Raw genomic sequence first — 22,467 nt, forward strand, 5'->3', positions numbered from 1 at the left:
CGGGCCCCTCATGGGAGCTGCAAGGCCGACGGTGGCGGCCGGGACCGTTGGGGGCGGGGTGTGTGGCCTTATGACACACTTCCGGTGATGTCAGGGTGTGTGGCCTTATGACACACTTCCGGTGATGTCAGGGGGTGTGGCATATGCTAATGAGTTATGCTAATGAGTTCCCCTAGCTCTTTTTCTACGAAACGACCCCTGTGCAGAAGGTCCCAGGTTCAATCCCCAGCATCTCCAGTTTAAAAAGATCCAGGAGGTACATGATATGAAAGACCCCTGCCAGAGACCATGGAGAGCGGCTGTCGACCTGAGTGGACAATACCGACCTTCATGGACCAATGGTCCATCAGTCTGTCAAAATCACTGGAAGGGCAGCATTTTGATTCAGTATAAGGCAGACTTATGTGTACTCTCCTTGTTTGGTTAGATGTTCATAAAGGAGACTCCTGACAGAGCCTTCTCGGTCGTGACACCAAAGCTCTGGAACGCTTTCCCCAGGGAGTTTTTTCTGTCCCCTTCTGCTGCCAACTTCCACCTTTTTTTTGGGTTTCGTTTCCCATTTCTTCCATAATCCCTCCTCCCTAACCAACGTTTTTATGTTTTGTATGAATTTTAAATCTGTTTCGTATGACTTTGAACTCTGTTTCTAAACTCTGCCTGCTGTAATTGCTTCGATGATGTGTGTTTGGGAGGAGGGCTGATTTGAATGGCTTTAAAATGCACTTTTATCGTGTATGTCCTAAATCTTTAGCTGCCTTGGTGGCCCTTGTAAAAGGGAAGGAAGCCAGGATACAAATGTTGAAATAAATATATAAATATCGTTGGGTTTCGCGTGCATGCGTAAAACAAGCCGTGTCCCAGAACCCAGATGCAGAAGAGCAGAAGGCTCTTCATGATTTCCCGGCTAAACTCTGGCACTGAAAACTAGTCAAGCCCTCCGGTTGGTCGGCAGCTGTGCCATGGATGCCTTTGAGACACTTGGGGTGCCACAAATGGCAAATCCAAAACGGTGCCCTTCCAGTGATTTTGACAGACTGATGGCCTACTTCGGTATAAGGCGGCTTCATATGTTCACTGGTCCTCAGTTTTATCGGGAGGGGCTGCGGTTCAGTGGCAGAGCCTCTCCTTGGCATGCAGAAGGTCCCAGGTTCAATCCCCGGCATCTCCACTTAAAAAGGACCAAGCAGGAGGTGATGGGAAAGACCTCCACCTGAGACCCTGGAGAGCTGTAAAGAGGGGCCGTGGCTCAGTGGCAGAGCATCTGCTTGGCATGCAGAAGGTCCCAGGTTCAATCCCCGGCATCTCCACTTAAAAAGGACCAAGTCAGGAGGTGATGGGAAAGACCTCCGCCTGAGACCCTGGAGAGCTGTAAAAAAGGGGCCATGGCTCAGTGGCAGAGCCTCTGCTTGGCATGCAGAAGGTCCCAGGTTCAATCCCCGGCATCTCCAGTTTAAAAAGATCCAGGAGGTACATGATATGAAAGACCCCTGCCAGAGACCATGGAGAGCGGCTGTCGACCTGAGTGGACAATACCGACCTTCATGGACCAATGGTCCATCAGTCTGTCAAAATCACTGGAAGGGCAGCATTTTGATTCAGTATAAGGCAGACTTATGTGTACTCTCCTTGTTTGGTTAGATGTTCATAAAGGAGACTCCTGACAGAGCCTTCTCGGTCGTGACACCAAAGCTCTGGAACGCTTTCCCCAGGGAGTTTTTTCTGTCCCCTTCTGCTGCCAACTTCCACCTTTTTTTTGGGTTTCGTTTCCCATTTCTTCCATAATCCCTCCTCCCTAACCAACGTTTTTATGTTTTGTATGAATTTTAAATCTGTTTCGTATGACTTTGAACTCTGTTTCTAAACTCTGCCTGCTGTAATTGCTTCGATGATGTGTGTTTGGGAGGAGGGCTGATTTGAATGGCTTTAAAATGCACTTTTATTGTGTATGTCTTAAATCAATAGCTGCCTTGGTGGCCCTTGTGAAAGGGAAGGAAGCCAGGATACAAATGTTGGACAATACCAGTAAGCTGCCTTCTATTGAATCAGCCCCTCGGTCTCTTTGGGTGCCTCCCAGGCAGCCCTTGCCAGCTAGGATCCTTTTCACTCTGGGACCATCTGCTTCCAAGTCACGGGCGACGGCCCCTCCCCGGCCCCATTCCCGTTCCGGCGCTCTTGCCCAGTCTCAGCCCCTTCTGTACGGCTGCCTTTCCCAACCAGGAGCCTCTCGAGCAGTGAATGAAAGCAAAACTCAGGCCAAAAAGGGAGAGAGAAAGAGTCATTCTTTGTGCCTTCTGTTCAGACGCTGTGTTGCTTGGAGCTCACAGCTGAATCCTGGGAGAAAGACCCTCCTCGGAGCAAAAACAGCCCAAAGGAAGCCAGGGCCCTTTGGAGTCCTAGCATCAGCATCCTTCCTTGTGGCTGGGGCAGGATTCCAGGGAGTGGCGGGAGGGCCCTTCCCCCTCTCCCAGTCCACACCTCCTCCTGGCCCGTCCTCTGCTGCTTAGTCAGCCCTTAAAGACATCAGGCAAGCAGCTGACAGATTCCTCAGAAGGAGAAGAAGAACCCCCCTGCTTGGATTGTCCAACAAGGATCTCCGCTCAACCATGAAGGGAACTCTCGCAGCCTTGATAGCCGTCCTCCTGTGTGTGGAGAGAGGTAAGGCTGGGGCTGGGTGCTGAGTCCTGGGTTCAAATGCCGACCCACCCGTGAAGCTCACCGGCTGATGCTTGGCCAGTCCCCCTCTTTCTCGGCCAAATCCGGGGTTCAGTTTTGCTTCTGCCGTTGCATTTTCTCTTTGTTTAATATATATATGTTTTTAAAAATTCCACATGTGAGTAGAATGCATTGTAAACTGCCTTGCATGTTGTCTTGGGGGCCGAAAGGAAGCATGGACGTCTTAAAATAAATAAATATGGGAGTGAGGGGGATTCAGCCACGCCTGATGTCCTGAAATCTTTGGAGAAAGGGCGGACTGAAAACAGAATTGGGGGCAATGCTCCCTCTAAGATGTGGAGCCTTGTGAGCAAATATTCTACTCGGTGAGCTACCGGCATTAAAGTTGCGAGGAAGTGATTTGGCTACTGCATAAGTTAGTTTGCTCCGGAGCCCTTCCTTCCGAGCTAAGACAAAAGTGTGTGAGCCAGAGGCTAAAAATCTGTGAGCTAGCTCACACTCAACATCAAAAAAACTAAGATCATGGCATCCGGCTCCATCACTCCTTGGCAAATAGAAGGGGAAGTCGTGGAAGCAGTGACAGACTTCACGTTCCTGGGATCCCAGATCACCGCAGACTGTGACAGCAGCCATGAAATTAAAAGACGCCTGCTCCTTGGGAGGAAAGTGATGGCAAACCTTGACAGCATAATAAAAAGTAGAGACATCACCCTGGTGTGAGCCGGAGGCTAAAAGTCTGTGAGCTAGCTCACACTAACTCAGCTTAGAGGGAACACTGATGGGGGGGATGGGCAAAGAGGTAAATTTGAGGTGTTCCATCCTAGCTGGGAGTTTGAGCCATCGGCAAAAAAGGACAAGATTTGGGGTCCAGCCACACCTTCAAGACCAACGGGATTTCCAGGGTATAAGCTCTCAAGAGTCAAAGTTCCCGTCGTCAGGTCCCCTAGAGACACTGACTCTCAAACGCTCATGCCCCGGAAAATCTTGTTGGTCTTTTAGGGGCTGCTGGAGTCAAATCTTGGCTCTTCTACTACTGACCAACAATGTTCCCTCTAAGCTGTGGAATCTTGTGAGCAAAAATTCTACTTTGTGAGCTACTGGCATTAAAGTTGTGAGCGAGCGATTTGTCTGCTGCATAAATCAGTTTTGCTCTGGAGCCCTCCTCCCTGAGCTAAGACAGAAATGTGTGAGCTGGAGGCTTAAAAGACGGTGAGCTGGCTCGCACTAACTCAGCTTAGAGGGAACACTGCTGACCAATATCAGCTCCACACCTGAAACTATCAACAAAAAAGAGAGGTCCCTGCCCCAAAGGGCTTACAATCATCTCCCCAATAAGCATAGACGTTTGGGGCCACGCTGCGCTGGAGATCTTGAAACGACTCTTCCAAAGCATTCTTTTCTCAAGAAGCATCCGTAAAGGGAGGGATTCACATGCGGGGCTGGTGGGGTCCTCAAATTCCTCCATGTACCATTTTCGGTATCAGAGCCAGTTCCCACCAAGATTCAATCCTGCCCCCCCCCCCAATTGGACACAAGTCTTCCATCTCTACTGAGATCCAATTGGACCTCAAGGAGCGCAGAGCCAACGCTCCCTCTAAGCTGTGGAGTCTCGTGAGCAAAAATTCTACTTTGTGAGCTCCTGGCGTTAAAGCCGCGAGCCAGCGATTTGGCTGCTGCAGAAATTCATTTGCTCTGGAGCCCACCTTCCTGAGCGAAGACAAAAATGTGTGAGCCGGAGGCTGAAAAACTGTGAGCTGGCTCACACCGACTCAGCTTAGAGGGAACACCGGGTGCAGACTGGAGGGTCCAACTGGGAAAACAGCACCAGTCAGGAAACTCATTGGGAGACCCAGTCAGAGATCTCAAGGGCAGGGTCCGGTTGGTCCTGCAGCCACCGCCTGGCACCGAGGGGTGCCCACAATTCGGTGGAATGATCTGTATGGTGCATGCGGAAGGTCACCCCCGTCAGACAGTGGCATTTCCAGCAGCAAACCTCTCTGCACGCCGCTACCAGTCCCAGGCCTCAACATGGGTCTCGACAGATCATGGAGCAGCCTCAGAAACCAGATTCTGCCAAGAGGCTGGCCTCTCGCCAGCCATAGATTTTCTAGACTCACCTTCTGGGAAGAAACTGTGGCTCTGCAGTCCGGGAGAGGCGAGAGTGCTCGTCGGATCCCTGCGGAAGGCGAGGTTCCCTCCTCTCGAATTCCCAGAAGAGGGAGAGAGAGCCATTCTCAGGGCTGCTCCTGTTGTCTGGACGCAGCTTGTAGGAAAAATAGCCGCCTGTCAGGTCTGACGAGATTGCAGAAGTCTGTCCATAATCACAGAGGGGGCAGGCTGATGGTTTCTCGCTGCGGGGAGAAGGAGTGTGTCGTTCGCTGAGTTGTGCAGACTGTACAAAACAGAGGAGGAAAAGGGGAAGAGCCCAGGGAAATCTCATTCTTGGGACCAGGGTTCCCTCTAAGCCGAGCTAGTGTGAGCTGGCTCACAGTTTTTTAGCCTCCGGCTCACACGCTTTTGTCTGAGCTCAGGAAGGAGGGCTCCAGTTTGGAGAGGGCCAGTTCGATGTAGTGAGAGAGCCAGTTTGGTGTCGTGGTCAAGTGCGTGGACTCTAATCTGGGAGAACTGGGTTTGATTCCCCCACTCCTCCACTTGCACCTGGCTGGATGACCTTGGGCAAGCCGTAGCTCTGATAAGAGCTGTCCTTGAAAAAGAGCAGTTTCTGTCAAGAGCTCTCGCAGCCCCACCTACCCCACAGGGTGTCTGTTGTGGGGAGGGGAAGGGAAAGGAGCTTGTAAGCTGATTCTTCTTCTTCTTCTTCTTCTTCTTCTTCTTCTTCTTCTTCCAGTCCAGAGGAAACTAATTGATGCAGCAGCCCAATCACTCCCTCACAACTTTGATGCCAGCAGCTCACAGAATAGAATTTTTGCTCACAAGACTCCACAGCTTAGAGGGAGCATTGTCTGGGACTCCAGGATTTTGGGAGGGTGGCGGAATGCGGGGTGCAAAGAGGTGCATTATGTAGGGATGCCAGCCTCCAGGTGGGACCTGGGGATCCCCTGGACTGACAGCTCATCTCCAGGCAATAAGAGATCAGTTTCCCTGGAGAAAATGAATGCTTTGGAAGGGGGGACTCTGTGGCATCGTGCCCCTCTGAGGTCCCCGTCCTCCCCGGGCTCCGCCCCCACATCTCCAGGAGTTCCCAACCTGGATCTGGCTACCCTGTGCCCCCATCCCCTGCTGGTAGCCAGGGGGGACCTGGCAACCGTATAGAATCTTCGATCCGTGGTTCGATCAGTGGCTTGGATCACCCTGCGTGGTATGGAGTGCCGGGGACCTTGAGGTCTTGCAGGTCGGAGGGCTTCTGCCCTGGGCTAGTGACACACAGAAGCTGGAGTCAGTGTTCACTTGTGAGTGGGTAATGGAAAAAGTGAGCCTCCTTCTGTGTGATGCAGGCTTGCCAAGTCCTCCCTGGCCACTGGCAGGAGACTCGGGGTAAGGTTGTCAGATCCAGGTTGGCAACATAAGAAGATGAATTTTGTGGACTTTGTACACCAGACCTTGAGAAAGGGGTGTTGGAAAAGGCAATGTCTGGTGTGCAAAGATGGGGAGAAGAAGACCCTGCAGGGGGCAGCAAGAAGGCAAGGAGATGGGATAGTGAGGTCAGCATCTTCTCCCAGTAATCTGGGAGAACCTGGTTTGATTTCCCCACTCCTCCACATGCAGCTGCTGGTGTGACCTTGGGTCAGTCATAAGTTCTCTCAGAGCTGTTCTTTCAAGGGCAGTTCTCGAGAGAGCTCTCTCAGCCCCAACTACCTCACAGGGTGTCTGTTGTGGGGAGAGGAAGGGAAGGAGATTGTAAACCACTCTGAAACCCCTTTGGGTAGTGAAAGGCAGGGTATAAATCCAAATCCTTCTTCTTATCTGGGAGAACCGGGTTTGATTCCCCACTCCTCCACATGCAGCCAGCTGGATGACCTTGGGTTAGTCACAGTTCTCTCAGAGCTGTTCTCTCAAGAGCAGTTCTCTCAGCCCCATTTTGTGCACTGAACATTCACTGTTGCACTGGTTCAACCAGGTGAAGAGTACAAACAATCATCTGATAAAATGGAGTCTTCAGTTACAGGATTACAACTTTGATGCAATGCACATGAAAGGAAAGGAAAATATCAATGCAGATGTATTCTCCAGAACCACCTAAGGTTGGAGATTGTTAAAACAGGATGTTGAAAGCATTTTGAATGTTTTATGTGTATATATAATGGTATATAAAGTTTAACTTTTGGTATTAAAGTAAACAAAAAGTAATATGGACTTCACCCATTGCCCAAGAGAGACTTGTGAGAACCTCCTCTGAAGCAATGAACTCAAAGGGTGGGGCATGTGATGGACTGCACTTTTAAAAGCTTAGAAGTGCTGTGTAAACAGATAAAGGTCTGTGAAGGATTAATTCTTCACAGAGCTAGAGAGCCTTGAGTGACAAGCTGTTCCAAAAGATTTGATTGCTTAGCATCAGCAGAGAAAGATTTCTGAACCAGATGCTGAGAAGAGCTGAGTACTGACAGTTTTGGATTTCAGTCTCAGCTGAGAGCAGTTTAACATAGATGGAGAACTGGGGGAGAGTTGGCAAGGAAGTTTGGGAAGTAGATGAAGACTCCTACTCGGGCCAAGGAAAGGGGATAGATCTTCTAGAGAAAGAAAGAATTTCCCTACCCAGTCAAACAGGGAGTTAGCTCTGAAGAGTGCAGAGGTCCCTGGTCTGGTGTGGTTAGAAACTTCCAGTAGCGACCTTAAGAGTCATTTGACCAGAGTACTGGTGTTTCAAGAGGTGTTTGGGTACTATAAAGAGTGTACCAGCCTTCTGGAAACTAAACAAGGCAGTGAATACTCAAAGAAAGTGCACTGGAGTGTTTGGGGAATACACTGGAACAAAGGCCTCTCGACATAAAGATTTACATCTTTGTGAAAAGCTTTAGAAACTCTCATTAACCTGAAACATAAGAACTAAAGTCTGTGCATGTTCACCTGACTTCCCCCTCTATGTTAAATAAACTATTTTGTTATTTTTGAATTTCAAAATACCTCGGTTGCCATTTAAGTTAAGTTAAGTTAAAATGGGGTCCAGATCCTTCCCCCAGGTTCCTGAGCCAATAGCCCCTGTACTGTGACAGGGGGGGTGCAGCCAGAGCTCCAGCAAAGAAGAAATATTACTAGGACACCTCAGTCAGTAAAGAGAAAGAAAAACTGAGGGGAAATTTTGCCTCTGAGGGAGGGAAGAGGACAGGGCGATCATACAGGCATGATTGGATTAGGTGTGATATGCAGAGTTGTAGTAGGTGTAGAGAAATCAGTATTGGTAATGAGACAGGAAACCTAGGTCTCGATTCAGTCCAGGAGGATGCATTGGCTTGAGCTTCATTATAGTCACAATTCAGCAGTCTCTCCTTCTAATCTCCCTTTGAAATTCCTTCGTAAGAGAACTGATACTCTTAGGTCATCAACTGAATATCCTTGTAGGTTAAAATGTCCCCCCACCGGTTTTTGGATGTTGCAATTTCTATGTCGGACTTATGTCCATTTATCCTTTGTCACAGGGAGTGGCCTGTTTATCCAGTGTAGAGGGTGGGAGGGCATTGCTGACACATGATGACATAAATCACATTAGTGGGCAAGCAGAAGTGTGAACTTGAGACAGTATAGCTAATTTGCTTAAAACAATTAAATTGGATAGAAGAGACGCCCGACGTCTGGTGTGTTCCAGGGCGTCAAAGTCTTGGACTGGCAGCTTGCCAGCACTAAATATCTCTGCACAATGCTTTGGGTTTGCTGAGTCTCCAGGGGAGGAGACCCCCACAGCAAATAATGAATAATGTGATGTTATTCGTGTGGAATTATTCAAGAATAATGAAGCATGCGGTTGAGGAGGCTGTGTAGATTGCCTTAGAAGAGGAAGCCATCTCTTGGGCTGTCTTGGCCAAATGGGTGTGCATTTGTGTGGGGCCCAAGCCCAATGAATCGTTGCGATTATGCACTCCCTCCCTCCCCCTCTCATGTGGCAATCGCAGACAGAAGTCTTCCACAAACTCCAATTAGTCATGATATCCAAAGGGGTGCGCTTGCACAAGCTGAGGTTAGTAACTGGGAAAGAAAGAAAACCTCTGTTTATTAAGGCACATGCATCCAGACGTTGCAAAGTTTGTTGTCGACTTCTTCCTTAAGTCTTGGTGCACCATGTGAGATGAGAGGGGCTGTGGCTCATTGGCAGAGCATCTGCTTGGCAGGCAGAAGGTTGCAGGTTCAATCCCCGGCATCTCCAGTGAAAAGGACCAGGCAGTGGGTGATGGGAAAGATTTCTGCATGAGACCCTGGCGAGTCGCTGCCAGTCTGAGTGGAAAATACTGACCTTGATGGACCAAGGGTCTGATTTGGTATAAGGCAGCTTCATGTATTGGGGAAGGGCTGTGGCTCAGTGGTAGAGCATCTTGGCATGCAGAAGGTCCCAGGTTCAATCCCCAGCATCTCCAGATAAAAGGACCAGGTGGAAGGTGATTGGAAAGACCTCAGCCTGAGACCCTGGAGAGCTGCTGCCAGTCTGAGTAGAAAATACTTACCTTGATGGACCAAGGGTCTGATTTGGTATAAGATGGCTTCATGTGTTCAAGAGTGCACGATTAGTGCACGATTCCCTCAATTAACCAGGTGCACACTCATCCCAACCACTGTCCCAGTGTCGGAATGGAGCCATTGAGCCCGCTTGCAGGGAGGGTGGGTAATACTAATACTAATACTAATACTACTACTAATAATAAAGGACCCATGTCCTTTAGAACTTGGGACTCCACCCTGCCTTGGAGCTCCACACGACACATCCTGTGACTTGTTGTCCTTTCGTACATAAGAGGCTCTCTGTTGCTCCACAGCACCCAACCATCTTTCCTCCCCAGTCATGTGCCCCTCTTTCCCCTTCCCTGATGTTAGATTACACAGGCAGTCATTAAAAGTCCTCCGGAGATATGCTTGGAAACAAGCAAGCAAACAAACCCTGCCTACACAGTTTCACCACCTCCAGGAGTCTGCTGTTGCGCTCAGGTGTGATGCAGTTTTTCCCAGGCATCTTTGGAAGATGTTCTGGGTGGGACCACACAGGCTAGCGCAGGGGTGGTGGTGAAGTGGGGCACCTGTCGGGGGCCGAAGGTGGCATTGCCCCAAGAATGCCACCCTTTCCTCCTTACGTGGAGCACCCAAGCAGGCCAGAGGCTGCTGTATCCACACAGCTGCTTCATTTGGGGCCAAGGGATCAGAGCGTTGCTAAAGAGTCTGTTCTGTTTTAACATATGGTAGGGCATATATTGAGAAAGGGACAGAGGATTTGTGTTTTACCTATTTCTTTTGGATTCCTTTGCTCAGTTTGGTGCTGTGCTAGGCAGTGCCTTGTAATCATTTTCTTCTTAATAAATACTTCATAACTTTTGATGCTGGCAGTGGTTCTCTGTACCACATAGACCTCCACCATCTCAGACATGCTATTTTAAAAGAAGCGCTAGGGGGAAGGCAGCCGTGGCTATTCCTCCAGGGGTGCACAAGCCAGGAACCTGTCCCTGTGGTGACCAGACGCTGGGCAGTGGGAGACACAGAGGCAAGGCCTCAGATCTGGGAAGGGGAGCTGGGAGTCCTCACCCCCCCCGGGCGATTCCATACAAAGGTGATGGTGGTGGGCTACCCTGAGAGTGGAAGAAAAACCAAGTGGTTAAAACCTTGGAAGGCAGGGTGGAAGAGGGCGTGCAGGACAGAGCAGGCCCGTTCCTCCACACCAGAATTAAACTTTGTTGGTATTAAAGGTGCCCCTGGACTCAAATTTTGTTCTACCCTGGGACAGAAGGAGCACTGACTTAGCACAAAGCTGCTTCATGTCTATCCAGGAGAGATCGTGAGGAAGCAGAGACCAAAGCTCGGATCAGTTTCCCAGGCCCCATGACATTCCTCTCACCTGGTACAATTCAGCCCCCTGGAAATTAACAGGAGTGAGACAAGAGAGCAGAAACCTCGCGACGGCGATGCTCTGAATGGAACATCCGTATGGAGAGAGCATGAATCAGGCAGGTGCTTGTTCAGTGAGGAGGCCCGGAGGCTCTTCTTCAGCATCAGCATGGAGGCTCTTCTCCAGCATCAGCATGGAGGCTCTTCTCCAGCATCAGCATGGAGGCTCTTCTCCAGCATCAGCATGGAGACTCTTCTCCAGCATCAGCATGGAGGCTTTTCTCCAGCATCAGCATGGAGGCTCTTCTCCAGCATCAGCATGGAGGCTTTTCTCCAGCATCAGCATGGAGGCTCTTCTCCAGCATCAGCATGGAGGCTCTTCTCCAGCATCAGCATGGAGGCTCTTCTCCAGCATCAGCATGGAGGCTTTTCTCCAGCATCAGCATGGAGACTCTTCTCCAGCATCAGCATGGAGGCTTTTCTCCAGCATCAGCATGGAGACTCTTCTCCAGCAGCAGCAACTTCAACACGATGGGGGGTGGGCTGCTAGGGGGAGACAGGGGCCTTTGGAGAGGAGGGAAGGCAGGGGAGCCGGCAGGCGCCAGGGAGGCAGTGCAGCATAAATGAGTTGTCGAGGCAGTAATGAATGCCTTTGGCCCGACTCACAGACTTGCCCGGGCTTGGCAGGAGATAAAGGCTCTCCCAGCACATTCAGCCTTGGAACAATCCCAGATCTACCAGACTGGTAACAGGGAACTCTTCCTGTCCAGATCCCTTATCTCTCACTAGCAGAGCTGTCTGCAGTCCTCCCTCCAATTCCCCCAGTGCTTCTGTTCCCTCTCCCCAGCCCTTTCCTTCTTTACCAGGTCTAGAGGCAGGGGCTGCTGGGAAACGTAGTCCTCACTCTCAGCATTCTCAGTGAACGTTAGGGATGCCAGCCTCCAGGTGGGACACTGCTTCACTGGGTGTCTGTTGTGGGGAGGGGAAGGGAAAGGAGATTGTGAGCCGGGTTGAGACTCCTTCGGGTAGTGAAGGGCGGGGTCTGAATCCAATCTCTTCTTATATTGATCCTCTGCAGCAGGGCTGAGCCAACTCCAGGGTCGCCAACTCCAGAATGGGAAATTCCTGGATGGGGTTGGGGAAGGTGGCATTTGGGGAGTGGAGGGAGCTCAGCTAGGATGCCGCTGTCTCCAGGGGAACTAATCTTATTTATTTTTTCAGTCTTATACCCCCGCCCTCCCCGCAAAGCAGGCTCAGGGCGGCTTCCATGCAAGCATAAATACAGTTAAAACCATACAATTATTTAAAACACAACAGATAAAACAAACACAAACACAAAGTGCTGGCGGCCGTTAAAAGATTAACTTAGATGGCTCGTTTCCAAAATGAATTTCCGCTTCCCAGATGTTCTCAGATGTTCTTCTGCTCATCATTTCTTGTGGCGTCGGCTCGATGTTAAAACCGCGCAGCCAGGACTCTACGGCAGCGGCGGCCGTCTTGCAGGGTCTTGCAGGCCCTGCGGAACTGTCAGAGATCCCGCAGGGCCCTGATCTCCTCCAGGAGCTCGTTCCACCAGGTAGGGGCCGCCACTGAAAAGGCCCCGTCCCTGGTAGTAGCTAGCCTGGCCTCCCTCAGGCCAGGGAGGGTCAACCGATTTTGAGACCCCCGACCATAGTGTTCTCTGGGGTATATACAGAGAATGGCAGTCCCATAAGTATGTCAGAACCCGGCCATATAGGGCTTTAAAGGTAAGAACCAGCACCTTGAAGCGAATTTGGTATGCTATTGGCAGCTGGTGCAGTGTCCTCAGCACAGGCTGCGGCATTCTACACCAGCTGCAGCTTCCGAATCCGCGACAAGGGCAGCCCCATGTAGTAGTATGGAGATCACTTGGAATTCCAGGAGAACTCCAGGCCCCACCTGGAGGCTGGCAACCCTGCACATGTTCCTGAGATGCTGCCGGAAAACTACTTTAGGACACTTTACAGAAGAATTACATTTAAAAGGCCCAGGACACCTCTTGATCTTCTGTCTCCCAAGAGGGAGTCAGTTTGGTGTCGTGGTTAAGTGTGCGGATTCTAATCTGGGAGAACCGGGTTTGATTCCCCACTCATCCACATGCAGCTGCTGGTGTGACCTTGGGTCAGTCACAAGCTCTGGCACAGCTGTCCTTGAAAAAGAGCAGTTTGTGTCAGAGTTCTCTCAGCCCCACCCACCTCACAGGGTGCCTGTTGTGGGGAAGGGAAGGGAAAAGGAGTTTGTAAGCCGCTCTGAGACACCTTTGGGTAGTGAAGGGCGGGGTATAAATCCAATCTCTTCTCTTCTTCTTCACGTTTAGATCTCTGGAGCAGCCTAGTGCGAATCCGCTCTGGTCATTGTAGAGGGAGTGCAGAAGAGAGAATATAAACCCTTAGGGCAAAGATAGATCCCTAATCCCACCGGTTTGCAACAAATCACCCTAAAATCATATCCAACCTCCCGACACTGATAATGTGATATAATATGGCTGCCTTCAGACATCACCATAAAATATAGGGGTAGAACCTGCAATTGTCTCTATAGTGAACCTGATTCAGTTGCTCATATCCTTCTGCGCTGTCCCCAATACTCTACCTTGCGCAGCTATTTGATCAGTCCCCACTTACCTTCCGCAAGGAATTCGACTGACAATGATCTTAAAATTCTATTGTCTGATAAGTTCTCGGCAATTATCCTGTCTGTTGCTGAATTCTTAGCTTATGTTTGGAAGCTCAGGGTAAGGGCACAGAAGAGACCATGTTATTGAATCTTTGGAATGACTCTCATATATGCTCCCCAAACAGAAATCTAATTGGTGTTTTATTGAGAGCTGCAAAACCTGCACTAGGATCCAACTGGGAACCTGCCCTTCTGCCAACCATCACACAGTGGCAGTGTAAACGGTGGCATCTCTCCTTATATATAATTGAATAGTGGGTGCCAAAGTTCTAATTCTAAAATGTACTCCCTTAGTGTATGGCTGATGGCACTGCTCCTCAGCATATATCGCCACCAATCAGAAGGCAAAGCCCGGGTCCCGCCCACACCACAACTGCTGCGACAACCTGGTCTTTTGCATATGGAAGCTGATTGGACTTCACTCCATTCCACACCTCAAACTCCCCCCCCGCAAGGCAGTTGGAATGTCAGTTGCATATGGAATCTGCTGTATTCTGGTGGTGTGCAGGTCCCAGGTTCATGTTTTAAAAGCAGACTGACACTGTTTGCCCAAAGCCAGAGCACTCTCCCAGAGCCTCTTTCTAGCTCTCGTTGTATTTATTTCCACAACGGGCCTTATTTCTAGTTATTTTATAATGGAGAAGATAGCAGATCAAGTTTCATTGTCAGAGCCTGTTCATTACAGCTCTAAATTTGTGGAACCGTGGTTTCCGGCGTCAGAATACTTGACGTGCAATGACACACTAAAAGAAGTGGTGCAGTCGAAGCAACATTATGGCTGGGAGGGCGGGATAGAAGTATGATTAAATAAATAAATAAATGAATGATATAGTAGATCAGCATGTTTTTGAACTGTCAATATTATCAGATTAATTATTTCTGCAAAGTTGTTTGGTGTCTGGTGAAGTGCGCGGACTCTAATCTGGGAGAACCGGGTTTGATTCCCCACTCCTCCACTTGCACCTGCTGGATGACCTTGGGCAAGCCGTAGTTCTGTCAGAGCAGTCCTTGAAAAAGTGGGTAGTGAAGGGTGGGGTATAAATCCAATCTCTTCTCTTCTTCTCCTCCTCTTCCTTTGTTCAGTTCTTGGTAATTGTAAATTCATAGGGTTATCTATAGAATGTGCAATAGATGTAAAATAAAAAGAATTAAGTTAAAAAAGCAAACAAACAAGGAAATTGGAGGCTCACAGGGACATGGGGGGGATCTAATGCCATGGAGTCCCCCCTCCACAGTGCGCATTTCCTCCAGGGGAGCTGATCTCTTTCACCTGGAGATCAGTTGTAACAGCGGGAGATCTCCAGACACCACCTGGAGATTGGCAACCCAACAAGTGTACAGCCGGAGTGGTTTTGCTTTTTTGCTTTTGCAGCGTTTCATTTTTGCAATGTTTGCTTGTTGCTTCTGCCACGTTTACAGTGCTTTTGCCAAGCCGAGAGACCAGAGCTCTGGGTTGAAACGTCTCTCTGCAATAATGAGGCTCGGCAGAGCGATCCTAAAGACGACAACTCAGAATCCTACTCAAGGGGGCTTACTCGCAGGAAGGTGCACCCAGGATTATGCCGTTCCTTTACTTTCGCAACACCGGAAAGAAAGGAATGCTTGAATCGGTGGTGCCAACAATGGGCTTTCTTCATGAGACCACAAGCTGGGACCGTGCATCTAATCGAGGCACCTGTTGTCCTCGGAGGGGTCTGACAATCACACTCTTTGTTTTTGTGTCCCATTCTTTTAGCGTCATCGCTCGTGTGCTTCCACTGTGACAGTATGGACTCCAACTGGGACTGCCTCAGCATGAAGACATGCAAGGATACTGACAAGTACTGCATCACAAAATACATAGGGGGAGGCTACGGTAGGTACAATTTGTCCTTGAACCACATCAGGCTGGGACTGGCTTGGAATTCTAGATCGGGCCTCCCCACCGCGTGACCTGTTAAGACCAGCCATTATGGCAGCCTGTCAGGGACTGGGAAACTCTCTGGCTTCTGCGGCCTGAATTTGGCACTCAACAAGGCAGCTGAACAGCGTCGGTACACCCCAGTTCTCTGGGTGGCAGGTAGGGTTGCCAAGCCGACTTACCTGCAAAGCGGAGGGATTCCTGGCTCCGCTGGGAGTTCCCCCCGCGCGTGCGCCACGATGATATCACCGGAAGTTACGTCATCACATCGCCCATGTTGGGAGCGGGGCACCGTGACTCGAGGGAAAACCATAGAGTTTTCCCTCGATTCACAGGGTGTCCCCCCACAACGTGGCCAGTGTGATGATGTCACCTCTGGGTGACATCATCACACGGGAATTTACCCGCCCCCAGCGGGGGCGTTCCCCTCGAAGCCCAATCCGCCAGCAGCGGGTAACGGGCCTCCCGGGCGGGAATTTACCCGCCCCCAGCGGGGGCTTGGCAAGCCTAGCGGTAGGGTTGCCAGGTCCGATTCATGAAATATCTGGGGACTTTGGGGGTGGAGCCAGGAGACTTTGGGGGTGGAGCCAGCAGCAAGGATGTGACATCACGATTGAACTCCAGAGGGGGTTCTGGCCCTCACCTTTAAAGGGACCACATTCCTTTTACATGCCTTCCCTCCATTAGAAATAATAGAGGATGGGGCACCATTTGCGGGGCTCATAGAATTGGAAACCCTGCTCCAATCTTTTTGGAACTTGGGGCTTGTTTTTTGGAGGAGAGGTACCAGCAGCTATGCTGAAAATTTGCTGCCTCTACCTCAAAAACCAAATACCCACAGATCAAGTCTCCATTATACCCTATGGGGACCGGTCTCCATAAGTTATAACGGAGCACCCAGCGGACACCCCACCCCGCTTTCCAATAACCCTGAAGCAGGGGGGAGGGCCTCCTAACCAGGGGATCCCCTGCCCCCAACTGGGGATTGGCAACCCTACTGGGTGGCTTGGTTGGGCAGGACTCTTCTAGGTTACCGGGGGGGGGGGAATCAGCTGGCCCACAGCAACAGTGGGGCTGTTGGGGGCTCCACCCCTTCCTTAAAGGGCACACAGGGTTTTTTGAGAAGATTTTTTGAGAAGGTTTTGTGAGAAGAATTGGGGGGGGGGCACGCACGCCCCTCCACTTCTTCTCACGCGTGTTTAAAGGGAATCCTTTAAATGCTTCTGAGAAGAAGCGAGGACGTGGTGAGCGCTCCTCTCTCTCCCACTCCTGCGAGATTTAAAGGGCCCTCCAGCCGATCAGCGGGCCACGTGCTCCCCGCCGACTGGCCAAAGGGCCCTTTAAATCTTGCGGGAGGAGAGGGAGAAGGGTGGCCGGCAGCGGTCAGGCTTGGGGGCTGAACGGCAGCCCCGGCAGCCATTTTTTTTGCCCCACAGGCCACTGCCCAGAGCTCCTGCTTGGCTCACAGCAGGTCTCCGTATCTCTCGCTAAAAGGATCTCAGATGGACCGAGAATCCTTTTACACCTTTCCAAGTGCCGGAGCATCCAACTGGCATAGAGAAGGGCAGAGGGGAAATCTGGTGTCCGGATCAGGCCCCCCCAGTGTGATGCCCGTGGGCACCCTGGCACCTTTTCTGGTGCCCGCCAAGTGGTTTTTTTAGGAAGTGTGCTGGGCCAGGTGGAGCTTTTGTCCAGCAAGTCTTCTGATTGGCTACTGGGGATTTTTTTTTTTAAATGTTCCCTTGGCGGCCGCTGCCACCACAGCACAAAGATCGGCACTGTGTGGTGGAAATGGTTTTATGACTGGCTCCGCCTTCCGCGGCAGCCCTATTGTGGCAGCCGTTTTGCGGCTGTGCCCACCAAGCAGTGTCAGGATTCCAAATAAAAGGGTTGGAACCCTTTCCCTATGAGGAAAGGTTAAGGCCCTTAGGGCTCTTTAGCTTGGAGAAACGACGACTGAGGGGGTGACATGATTGAGGTTTATAAGATTATGCATGGGAAAGAGCAGGTAGAGAAAGAGGTACTTTTCTCCCTTTCTCACAATACAAGAACCCGTGGGCACTCCATGAAATTGCTGAGCGGTCGGGTTAGAACGGATAAAAGGAAGTACTTCTTCACCCAAAGAGTGATTAACACATGGAATTCACTGCCACAGGAAGTGGTGGCGGCTACAGGCATGGACGGCTTCAAAAGGGAATTAGATAAGCATATGGAGCAGAGGTCCATCAGTGGCTATTAGCCACAAGGTATAGATAGGGGCTCTGGGGCAAGTGATGCTCTGTCTTCTTGGTGCTTGGGGGGGGGGTCAACAGTGGGAGGGCTTCTAATGTCCTGGCCCCACTGGTGGACCTCCTGATGGCACTGGTATTTCTGGCCACTGTGGGATACAGAGTGTTGGACTGGATGGGCCTTTGGCCTGATCCAACATTGGCATCTCTTATGTTCTTATGTTCTTATGAATCCTGGGATATGCAAGGTGTTGCCATTCACAAGCGAAACAGGGAATGCCACCGCCCAGCCAAATCTCAATACATCACAGCTCTGTTCAAATGATACATGTAAGTACAGGATCAGCACTCAAGGGCAGAAGAACAAAAGTGAGCATGTTAGCCCTGTTCCCCAGTGTCAGGGGGTGGATAATGGCAGCCTCTCCAGAACAGTTTTTGCCCCACTAGCCACAAAATCCTGGCTACAGGCCTGCTAAAGGGTGAAAAAGGTTGGGGACACCTGGCCTAGATTCAAGAACAGTAGGACCTTAGAGACCAGCAAGATCTTTAGCTTGGAGAAACGACGACTGAGGGGTGACATGATCGAGGTTTACAAGATTATGCATGGGAAGGAACAGGTAGAGAAAGAGGTACTTTTCTCCCATTCTCACAAGACAAGAACTCGTGGGCACTCCATGAAATTGCTGAGCGGTCGGGTTAGAATGGATAAAAGGAAGTCCTTCTTCACCCAAAGAGTGATTAACACTTGGAATTCACTGCCACAGGAAGTGGTGGCAGCTACAAGCATGGACGGCTTCAAGAGGGAATTAGATAAGCATATGGAGCAGAGGTCCATCGGTGGCTATTAGCCACAAGGTATATATAGGGGCTCTGGGGCAAGGGATGCTCTGTCTTCTTGGTGCTTGGGGGGGGGGGCAACAGTGGGAGGGCTTCTAGTGTCCTGGCCCCACTGGTGGACCTCCTGATGGCACCTGGTATTTCTGGCCACTGTGTGACACAGAGCGTTGGACTGGATGGGCCTTTGGCCTGATCCAACATTGGCGTCTCTTATGTTCTTATGTTCTTAAGATATATGGGTGCCAGGCTTTTGAGAGCATCAAGGTTCCTTCATCAGATATGACGATTTCATCAGCAAATGTTTTTTGTAGTGTGGAGGTAAGTGACATCACCGGATTTGCTGCAGCTCAAACAGCTATTAAGGGAGCACACCGATCAGGGGGGGTCGAACTCATTTGTTATGAGGGCCGGATCTGACCTAAATGAGACCAGGCCACGTGTGTCATAAAATGTAATGCCAGGTAGCGGAGATATAAACTTTATAAAGGACACAAACACAAAGGGTTTTTTTTACTTAAAATAAAAATATGCTTAAAACATTAGCACTCTTGCAATATTTTGTTTATCTAACAGTGTCTGATAATTGACACCTCTTGCTCTGAATTACTGCATCAAAATGTCTGTGCTGTTGCAATCTTGAGTATGCTGTTCAGGTGTGTATCTGTAAGCTGCAAACCTACGATGACGCAGCTGCAGCAGAACTGGAAGAAGAAGAAGACAGCCAGTTCCACTGCAGGCTTGATAGACGCCCTCTGGGGGCCTGATCCAGCCCTGCACTCGATAGTCCTTTTCCATTTTCCCAAGTGCTAGAGCATCTGCTTGGCATGCCAAAGGGTCCCAGGTTCAATCCGTAGCTTCAATAACTAGGAGATTCGGGAAATAGGTGATGTAAAAGACCACTGAAGACCTCGGAGAGCGGCTGCCAGTCCGAGTAGGCAAGACTGACCTCAACAGGTCCCAGATTAGAGTCCGTGCTCCTAACCACTACACCAAACTGGCTGTCCTGTGCACCCACACTTCTTCAGAAAGCTCATGCCCAGAATAAAACTCTGTTGGTTTTAAAGGTGCCACTGGACTCAACTTTGTTCTTGGAACAATAAGATGCGTTTGGCACCTGGCCTGTGGGCACAACAGCTGATCGTGGTTAGTTTGTCGCTCCATGAGCGTGCAGTGAGGTTTCTCTTGCTAAAAGAGATTGCTTTGCCAGGGATCACGCTGTACCTGCGACTATCCCAGCTATCAGGAACACTGCAATACTAGGCTGATTGTAGACTGGTACATCTAGTTCTTCCCTTAATATCCGTTTGATCGGCAGCAAATCAGGTTATGTTATTCATGCCACGAAAAGCAGTCAGCGATGAACCAGTTTAGTGTGGTGATTAAGAGCAGCGAACTCTAGTCTGGAGAACCTGGTTTGATTTCCCCACTCCTCCACATGCAGCCAGCTGGGTGACCTTGGGTCAGTCACAGTTCTCTCAGAGCTGTCCCTTCCCCTCCCCACAACAGACACCCTGTGAGGTAGGTGGGGCTGAGAGAGCTCTGACAGAAACTACCCTTTTTCAAGAACAGCTCTTATCAGAACTACGGCTTGCCCGAGGTCATCCAGCAGCTGCGAGTGGCGGAGCGGGGAATGAAACCCGGTTCTCCCAGATTAGAGTCTGCACACTTAACCACTACAAACCACTACCCCAAAGGGGCCGCTGGCCTGATCCAACATGGCTTATTTATGTTCTTATGTCTGGGGTAGTGATGCTCTGTGGTCTTATTTCTAGGGGGGGCCACAGTGGAAGGGCTTCTGGAGCTCTGGGCCCACTGGTGGACCTCCTGATGGCCCCTGGGTTTTGGCCACTGTGTGACATAGAGTGTAGGACTGGATGGGCCATTGGCCTGATCCAACATGGCTTCTCTTATGTTCTTATGTCTGGGGAAGTGATGCTGTGTCTTCTTGGTGCCTGGGGGGCCACAGTGGGAGGGGCTTCTGGAGTCCTGGCCCTGCTGGTGGACCTCCTGATGGCCCCTGAGTTTTGCCAACTGTGTGACACAGAGTGTTGGACGGGATGGGACACTGGCCTGATCCAACACTGGCTTCTCTTGCGTTCTTCTGTTCTCGAGCAGCTGGGCGAAATCCACGCCCTCCTTTTCACTCCCTTCTGCTTTCCCACGCAGGCGAGAACCGCAAGCAGTCCATCAGCAAGGGTTGCTCTGCGACCTGCCCCGAGGCAGGCCTGGACCTGGGCGTGATGGCCTTCTCCATCAAGTGCTGCGAGCACTCCTTCTGCAACACCAGCGGGGCCGTCGGCGTGAAGAGCAGCTTCACGGCACTGGCCGTCGGCACCCTGGCCAGCCTCTTGTACATCTTTGGTGCCAAGCTGTGAGGAGGGACGCGAGGGGCCGACGAGGCTTCTCCTGCAGCGAGGAGCCCCGATCCCTTCCCCGTGCAAAACTGGACGTTCAGGACATACTCCCGACCACACCTCTGAGCCTTTGTACCTCTCGGGGCGCTGAAGATGCGTCTGCACCAGTGTTCCCTCCGAGCTGAGTTAGTGTGAGCCAGCTCCCAGTTGTTTAGCCTCCAGCTCACAGATTTCTGTCTTCGCTCAGGAAGGAGGGCCCCAGAGCAAACTGATTTATCCAGCAGCCAAATGGCTCGCTCACAACTTTAATGCCAGGAGCTCGCAAAGTAGCCTTTTTGCTCACAAGACTCCACAGCTTAGAGGGAGCATTGGTCTGTACCCTCGCTCCTCCTGTGTTTCCCATTGGAAACCAACAGTGTTTTGCCCAGTGGTGAGAGCCAGTTTGGTGCAGTGGTTAAGAGCGCGGACTCTAATCTGGGAGAACCGGGTTTGATCCCCCACTCCTCCACATGCAGCTGCTGGTGTGGCCTTGGGTCAGTCACAAGTTCTCTCAGAGCAGCTCTCCAGAGAGCTCTCTCAGCCCCACCTACCTCATCACAGGGTGTCTGTTGTGGGGAGGGGAAGGGAAAGGAGATTGTAAGCCGCTCTGAGACTCCTTCGGGTAGTGGGCGGGATATAAATCCAATCTCTTCTTCTTCTACGTCACGCTGGTCTCACTGGGCAGAACGTTGTAAGGAAGTAAACGTTAATCTAAGGAGGTACTGGGCTACCCTGCAACAACAACTGAAGGTGGGTGCTGGGATCGGGGCCAGCACCTGAGATACGGTACAAAGAGCAACAGAAAACCCCGCGGAAATGCTCTAGAAGCTCTAGGAGTGTTTCCCCACCTTCTGTAGTGCAATGCTGCCGTCTTGAGGCTGTGTTCATGTATGCAACCCTTGATTAAAACAATAACAGAACGGGGAAATTGTCCTTATTTTGCTAATCAAAAGTACTCCTAATCTCTCATTTGCACAATTCCAGGACCTGCAAGTCTGGTTCCCCCCCCCCCCCCAAACAAGTATAGAAATCCACCCCAATGAATGCATACTTACCTGGGAGAAAGCCCTACTGAACATAGTGGGACTTCTCAATAGCGTAGGGAGTACAGGAATGCAGTATAAATGACCCCAGCGGAACACCATTTTTCGAACCCTTGTTTGGAACCTGATGTCTCCTTTCCTCCCTCGCTGTGACATGTACATTTTCCCCCCACTGAATTCTCTCTGAACCTTAATAAATAAATAAAAACAAAGACAATCCTAATCCCGTGTGATTTCTTTGCTTTCGCGGCGAGGGCCAACTTGGACGGCTCCTTTGCCCTGAACAGGGATGTGCTAAATGCAGGCCTTAGCGGCTTGAAGCTTTTGGTAGGGTGGTGCTAAACCAAATCACCTCTGGATTTGTGGCAGATGCCGAACGGCGCAGGCCACAGGCCACTTCAAAAGTTGCCAACTGCATGCGGATTGAGGTCGATCGTGCAGTCAAAACACAGAGAACTAGCCCTGACCTGGAGAGGCCAGGCGAGCCTGGTCTCCTCAGATCTCGGAAGCTAAGCAGGGTCAACCCTGGTGAGTACTTGGATGGGAGACCCCTAAGGAATACCAGGGCCAGGGCACAGAGTAAAGTGATTCCAAGCCACCTCTCTGAAACATGCTAGCCGCACTAGGAGTCACCAGAAGTCAGTGAACTAAGAGGGTCAAGCTAACACTATATTATATAAAAATACAAATGTTTATTAAGGTGTACACATGTTAAAACA

General features: G+C 50.6%; 1 protein-coding gene across 1 annotated transcript; it reads left to right on the forward strand.

The window, feature by feature from the left end:
* Positions 1 to 2,528: 2,528 nt before the first annotated feature.
* On the forward strand, positions 2,529 to 20,890 carry LOC107125801 (lymphocyte antigen 6E-like). Its single transcript, XM_015429261.1, has 3 exons — positions 2,529 to 2,655; positions 15,083 to 15,202; positions 20,479 to 20,890. Exons 1-3 carry the CDS (start codon positions 2,604 to 2,606, stop codon positions 20,685 to 20,687), a joined length of 381 nt encoding a protein of 126 aa, XP_015284747.1. The 5' UTR covers positions 2,529 to 2,603; the 3' UTR covers positions 20,688 to 20,890.
* The last annotated feature ends 1,577 nt before the right edge of the window (positions 20,891 to 22,467 follow it).

The sequence above is a fragment of the Gekko japonicus genome, unplaced genomic scaffold (assembly GCF_001447785.1).
Source record: "Gekko japonicus isolate JY-2015 unplaced genomic scaffold, Gekko_japonicus_V1.1 scaffold3867, whole genome shotgun sequence".
NCBI lineage: Eukaryota > Metazoa > Chordata > Lepidosauria > Squamata > Gekkonidae > Gekko > Gekko japonicus.

What these genes read in the sequence shown, in the direction of transcription:
- LOC107125801 (XM_015429261.1), top strand. Translation starts at nt 2,604, where the DNA reads ATGAAGGGAACTCTCGCAGCCTTGATAGCCGTCCTCCTGTGTGTGGAG. An exon ending in CCTCCTGTGTGTGGAGAGAG is followed by an intron (nt 2,656 to 15,082) that starts GTAAGGCTGGGG and finishes CCATTCTTTTAG; the next exon opens with CGTCATCGCTCGTGTGCTTC. An exon ending in ATACATAGGGGGAGGCTACG is followed by an intron (nt 15,203 to 20,478) that starts GTAGGTACAATT and finishes TTTCCCACGCAG; the next exon opens with GCGAGAACCGCAAGCAGTCC.